Below are 7,017 nucleotides of genomic sequence, written 5' to 3' on the forward strand. Positions count from 1 at the left end.
ACTCCAGAGCAACGGGCCAAGGTTGATCAAGACCCGGGAGTTATGGCAGTGCAGCCTATTGTTTCGGTTCAGCCCGAGGTTAGGGAAGTGGCATCCGAGGATAAAGGAGCTGAGACTTGATAGGTTCAAGAAGTATCATCCTCCTACTTACAGTGACCTAGCTACCAAAGATGCGCAGGGTTTTCTAGAGAAATGCCACTGTATTCTCCACACCATGGGTAATGTGAAGATGAGAGGAGTTGCTTTTTCTACATTCCAGCTGTCAGGAGCAACGTATCAGTGGTGGCAGGCTTACAAGGAGGGTATCCTAGCCGATGCATCTTTAATCACATGGACTAAGTTTTTAGAGATGTTCTTGAGAGAGTTTGTTCCCCAAACCCATCATGATGCATGGCGCACAGAGTTTAAGCAGTTGCGCCATGGTACTATGACAGTGTCAGAGTATGCCATCAGATTCAGTGAGTTGTCGAGACATGTACTTGCCTTGGTTTCTAAAGTCAAAGAGAGAGTCTGCAGATTCATCGAGAGGCTCAATTATGGTATTAGATTTAGTATGGCTCGAGAGTTGGAGATAGATACTCCATAACAACAAGTGGTGGAGATCGCTTGAAGGTTGAAGGGTATGTGGGGTCATCAGAGAGAGGACAGGGAGGCCAAGAGGCCTTGAGATTCTGGAGGATATAGTGGTGCCCGTGCCCTAGTTGCAGCCCATCATGGCAGAGGCTATGTGAGCCGCCCATTTCATTTAGCACTTCCAGCTTCTAGCAGTGCTCCTGCTATTCTGAGGTCCCAGGTTGCCCATTTTGCTTAGCCAATTTCTAGCGCACCTCCTGCGCGGGGTGCTTTCAGCGGTCAGTCTAGCCGAGCAGGCCAGCGCTAGTTTCAGTAGCCATACCCAGAGAGCTTTCTTTGAGTGCGGTGATACCTGTCATATGGTGCGGGACTGCCCCAAACTCAGGAAGGATGCACCTTCACAGACTACACAGGATCCACATATTCTGTAGGGTCCATAGACTTCTTAGGCCATGGTTGATATTCTAGTTGCCACTCCACCTGCACAACCAGTTAGGGGTGGAGGTTAGGCGGGTAGAGGTTGCCCTAGAAGGGGAGGCCATGCCATATTCTATGATTTTCCGGGTAGGACAGAGGCGGTTAAATCAGATGCTATCATTACACGTATGATTCTGGTTTGGCATTGGGATGACTCAGTTTTATTTGATCCAGGATCTACTTGTTCATATGTGTCATCTTACTTTGCTCTGTATTTGGATATATCTCGTGATTCTTTGAGTTCTCCAGTATATGTGTCCATGCCTATAGGAGATTCTATTATGGTGGACCGTATGTATAGGTCGTGTTTAATTGTTATTGGTGGTTTTGAGACCAGAGTTGATCTATTGCTACTCAATATGGATTGTCACGCCAAGAATGTGACACTGGCTATGCCAGGTTTCCCGCGATCAGAATGGAGGGGAACATTGGATTATATTCCTAGCGGTGTTCTATCCTTCCTTAAGGCACATCGGATGGTTGACAAGGGGTGTGAGGCATATTTACCCTTTGTGAGGGATGTGAGTGATGATACTTCTACCATTGAGTTAGTTCCGATAGTGAGAGATTTCCCTAATGTTCTTCTAGCAGACCTACCGGGCATACCACCCGATAGGGATATCGATTTAGGTATTGACATGTTGCCAGGCACTCAGCCCATTTCTATTCCATCATATCGTATGGCACCAGTGGAGTTGAATGAGTTACAGGAACAACTGCAATAGTGGCTTGATAAGGGTTTCATCTTGCCTAGTGTTTCACCTTTGGGTGCTCCGGTTCTATTTGTGAAGATGAAAGATGTCTCACTGCGGATGTGTATTGATTATAGGCAGTTGAACAAGGTTACTGTGAAAAGCAGGTACCCATTACCGCGCATTGATGACTTATTTGACCAGCTTCATGGTGCTAGAGTGTTCTCGAAGATTGATTTGCGGTCAGGGTATAATCAGCTAAAGATTTGGGATCCGGATATTCCGAAGAGTTCTTTTAGGACTCGGTATGGTCATTACGAGTTCTTTGTGATGTCATTTGGGCTGACCAACGCCCCAACAACATTTATGCACCTGATGAATAGTGTATTCCAATAATATCTTCATTCATTTTTCATTGTCTTTATTGACGACATCTTGTTGTATTCCCGTAACCGGGAGGATCATGAGCATTATTTGAGAATCATGCTCCAGACCTTGAGGGAGAAGAAGTTTTATGCAAAATTTTCCAAGTGTAAATTTTGGCTTCATTTGATGTCGTTTTTGGGTCATGTGGTATCTAGTGAGGGGATCAAGGTAGATCCAAAGAAGATTGAGGCAGTTCAGAGTTTTCCCGGACCTTCTTCAGCTACTGAGATTGGGAGTTTTCTAGGTTTTCCCGGATATTATTGTCATTTTGTATAGGGTTTCTCATCCATTGCTGCACCTTTGACTAGATTGACCTAGAAGGGTGCTCCTTTAATATGGCCCGAGGAGTGTGAGGCGAGCTTTCAAAAGATCAAGACTTCTTTAACTACAACCCTAGTGTTGGTGTTGAATGCGGGTTCGGGGTTTTTCATTGTTTATTATGACGCTTCACGTATTGGTCTTGGCATGATGTTGATGCAAGGCGGTAGGGTAATTGTGCGTCTCGGCAGTTGAAGGTCCATAAGAAGAATTATCTTGTCCATGACTTGGAATTGGAATCTATTGTTCATGCATTGAAGATTTGGAGGCATTATATGTACGGTGTCCCATGAGAGGTCTATACCGACCACCAGAGTCTCCAACATGTGTTCAAGAAGAAAGATCTTAATTTGTGGTAGCGGAGATAGTAAGAGTTGCTGAAAGACTATGATATCACTATTCTATATCACCCTATAAAGGCCAATGTAGTGGCTGATGCCTTGAGTAGAAAGGCAGAGAGTTTCGGCAGTGTGGAATATCTACCGACAGTAGAGAGGCCACTAGCCATGGATGTTCAGGCGTTGGCCAATCAGTTGTTTGATTGGATATTTTGGAGCCTAGTCGGGTCCTTGCTTGCGTGATTTCTCGGTCTTTTTTATATGATCGCTTCAGAGAGCATCAGTATGATGACCCCCATTTTCTTGTCCTTAAGGACACGGTACAACAAGTTAATGCCAAGGAGGTTTGTATTGGAGATGATGGGGTGTTGTGGATGAAGAGCGAGTTATGTGTGCCCATTGTGGATGGGTTGCATGCGTTGATCCTTAAGAAGGCCCACAATTCGCAGTACTCCATTCATGTGGGTGCCGTTAAGATGTATTAGGATTTGAGGCAGCACTATTGGTATAGACGAATAAAGAACGATATAGTGGAGTATGTGGCTCGGTGCCTAAACTCCCAGCAGGTGAAGTACGAGCATCAGAGGCTGGGCGGTTTGCTTCAGAGACTTGAGATTTCTGGGTAGAAGTGGGAGCGTGTTACTATGGACTTCGTTATTGGGCTCCCACAAACTTTGAAGAAATTTGACGCAGTATAGGTGATTGTGGACAGGTTGAACAAGTCGGCTCATTTTATTCTGATAGTGACTACCTATTCTTCCGAGCAGTTGGCTCAGATCTATATACGTGAGATTATTCGTCTCCACGATGTGCGGGTATCTATTATCTCCGATTGAGACAAAAAGTTCACATCATGTTTTTGGAGAGCCGTGCAGCGTGAGTTAGGCACACGGGTCGAGTTGAGTCAACTTTCACCCCTATATGGATGGGCAGTCCGAGCGCACCATTCAGATTTTAGAAGATATGCTTCGTGCTTGTGTCATGGATTTCGGTGTTCTTGGGATCAGTTCATGACGCTTGCAGAGTTCGCCTAGAACAACAACTATCAATCAAGCATTCAGATGGCTCCTTATGAGGCCCAATATGGGAGATGGTGTCGTTCTCCAGTTGGTTGGTTTGAGCCGGGTGAGGCTAGGTTGTTGGGCACCAATTTGGTTCGTGATGCCTTGGAGAAAGTCAAGTTGATTCAGGATTGGCTTAATATAGCACACAGTCTAGACAGAAGAGTTATGCTGACCGTAGGGCTCGTGATGTAGCATTCATGGTGGGAGAGAGACTTTTGATGCGGGTTTCACCCATGAAGGGTGTGATGAGGCTTGGGAAGAAGAGCAAGTTGAGCCCTAGTTATATTGGTCCTTTTGAGATCCTTGAGAGAGTTGGTGAGGTGGCCTACAAGCTTGCAGCCACCCAGCCTATCGGCGGTCCACCTGGTGTTCCATGTTTCTATGCTCCGAAAGTATTATGGTGATCTGTCCCATGTATTATATTCAAGCTCAGTCTAATTGGACAAGGATTTGACTTATGTTGAGGAGCCGGTGGCCATCTTGGACATGCGGGTTCGAAAATTAAGGTCAAAGAGTATTTCTTCAGTGAAGGTTCAATGGAGGGGTCATCCGGTCGAGGAGGCAACCTAGGAGAACGAGCACGACATGCGAAGTCAATATCTTTATCTATTCATCACTTCAAGTATGTCGTTAATCACATTCGAGGATGAATGTTTGATTTAAGAGGGGGAGAATTTAACGACCTGACCGGTCATTTTATGTATTTACACCCTGTTTCCCTTCTTGATGCTTCACACATGTACATTTGTGGTTTTATGACAAGCGGGGTTGGTTAGTTCCATTTTGGGAAGATTTTGGGTTGATTTGTACTCTTTGGGTCTTGGCTTAGAAGCCTAAGTTAGAAATATTGACCAAACATTGACATTTTTGAAAACAACCCCGGAACGGTATTTTGATGGCTCCGAAAGCTTCGTATCGTGAAAATTGGCGATTTGAGGTTTAAAAGTTTATCCATAGATTGACTTTTTGCTATTTGTTTCATAATTTGGTTTTGGGACTTGGAATAGGTCCTTTATTCTATTTAGAACTTGTCTGCAAAATTTGGTATAATATGGAGTTGATTTGATAGAATTCAAATACTTGGTTGCAAGTTTAGAAGTTCATGAACTTTGCTTTGAATTTCAAGCATTTTGATGTCTGATTTGTACTTATAGATGTTATTTTTGTGTTTTGATTGCGCAAGCGAGTTCGTATGATATTTTTAGACTTGTGTGAATATTTGGTTTGGATCCCTAAGGGCTCGAATGAGTTTCGGATGTGTCGCATAATGGTTTGGAGTGAAAACTGGACTGCTGGGTGGTCTCAAGTGTCGCAATTATAAATTCCTGCATCACAATTGTGATCCTAGCAGGTGGGTCTCAGTTGTCGCAATTGCCATACCTGGATCGAAATTGCAAAGAGTGTCAGAATTTGGGTAGGCTCGCATTTGGGATAAACGTTTCGCATTTGCGATAATGATAGGCTTCGCAAATCCGAAGTCAATATCGCAATTGCGACTCCTCTTAGGTTGTGAGTGGCCACATTTGCGAGAATTTTTTTGTAATTGGGTGGGTTCGCAATTGCGAACCAGTGCCAATATTGTGACATCTGGCACTAAACAAAAGGGTTGGAAGTCGGGATTTTTCATCATATTCTCTCATTTTAGAACCCTAGACTCGGTAGGAGGCAATTGGGAGAGGGGATTTTCATCTACAAATATTGGGTAACTAATTCTAATCAATTTTCAACTATATTTCATGATTATATCTTAGACTTAACATCAAATTTATGACAATCAAAGAGGAAAATTGGGAAATTTTGACATGTTTTTGAAAAATGAAGAATTTAGTTTTGAAAGTCTTGGACTTGAATTTGAAAAAAAAAACATATGTACTGACTCGTGGGGTTATGGGTAGTTGGAATCTACCCTTGGAACCGGGTTTTAACCGGGCGAGCCTGGGGTTGACTTTTGTTGACTTTTGGGGAATTTTGTAAAGATCAAAGCTTTATCGTTTGTAATGATTTCCCTTTCATTGTTTGATGATAATAAGTCATTTTTGGTTAGATTTGAGCCATGTGGAGGCGAACTTTAGGGGAAAAGTTATTTTCAAGGGTTAATTTGGCCTAGTTGAGGTAAGTATCTTATCTAACTTTGTGGGGGGGAACCTTCCCCTTAGGATTTGGGTTGATCGTGCTACTGAGGTTAGGCTTGATACCTGTTGGGTACCTTTGTGGTGTGCTCATACTATGCTTCTGCATAGTTTTGTGCAGATCAAAGTACGTTTGCCCGTGCTGGACGCTAGTGATTGATTGACTAGCTACTTTGGAGACTTCAAGGTATACTTGTTCTACGTTCACATGCCTCATAGTCACCTTTTGCTTTTAGATATTCTACTGTTTATTTCTTGTTCCAAAACAATATTGTATTTCGAGACCTGTAGAATATTCTTATAGAGCTTATGACTCTGTTCCACCAGGTTTTGGGGAGATGTTGACAGTTGTACTATTGAGTTCTATTATGATAATTTAGATGCTTTAATTTGAAAATTTATTATTATTTCTGTTATTTCTCAATGCATGTTAGGCTTACCTAGTCTTAGAGACTAGGTGCCATCACGACATCCTAAGGTGGGAAATTGGGGTCGTGACAAGTACATGAAAGAATTTAGGATGTATTACAACACTACGTGGCACCAGGTTGATCATATTGTAAAGATCCGGCCAGTCGTTTTGTGTATTGTAGCCCTGTTACCCTATCTATTTCTTCTTCTATGTTCGTTTATGGTTATGTAACTTGCCAGGGTGGTTGGATTGGTTACAGGGAAGTTTTGAAGTGAATTGGTACACTTAGTCCCAAGGTTGAAGGATTAAGTTGAAAGAGTTGACCGGAGGTTGATTTTTGTGTAGACAATTCCGGAATGGAGTTTTGATGTTTCTAATAGCTTCGTATGGTGATTTTTGACTTAGGCTTATGTCCGGATATTGATTTAGAGGTCCGCAGGTTGGTTCGAGGCTTTTTGACGAAAGTTGGAAAGTTGAAGGTTTGAAAGGTTGAGAGGTTTGACCGAGAGTTGACCTTGTTGATTTCGGGTTCGGATTTTAGTTTTGGAAGTTGGAATAGGTCTGTTGTGTCATTTGAGACTAGTGTGC

General features: G+C 43.0%; 1 protein-coding gene across 1 annotated transcript; it reads left to right on the top strand.

The window, feature by feature from the left end:
* Positions 1-214: 214 nt before the first annotated feature.
* Positions 215-1,775, top strand: LOC138907617 (uncharacterized). The gene is made up of 2 exons (XM_070198221.1): positions 215-539; positions 1,210-1,775. The coding sequence occupies exons 1-2, from the start codon at positions 215-217 to the stop codon at positions 1,773-1,775; spliced, it is 891 nt and encodes a 296-aa protein (XP_070054322.1).
* The last annotated feature ends 5,242 nt before the right edge of the window (positions 1,776-7,017 follow it).

Source organism: Nicotiana tomentosiformis, chromosome 3 (assembly GCF_000390325.3).
Source record: "Nicotiana tomentosiformis chromosome 3, ASM39032v3, whole genome shotgun sequence".
NCBI classification, from domain to species: Eukaryota; Viridiplantae; Streptophyta; class Magnoliopsida; order Solanales; family Solanaceae; genus Nicotiana; species Nicotiana tomentosiformis.

What these genes read in the sequence shown, in the direction of transcription:
- LOC138907617 (XM_070198221.1), top strand. Translation starts at nt 215, where the DNA reads ATGGGTAATGTGAAGATGAGAGGAGTTGCTTTTTCTACATTCCAGCTG. An exon ending in CATCGAGAGGCTCAATTATG is followed by an intron (nt 540 to 1,209) that starts GTATTAGATTTA and finishes GGGATGACTCAG; the next exon opens with TTTTATTTGATCCAGGATCT.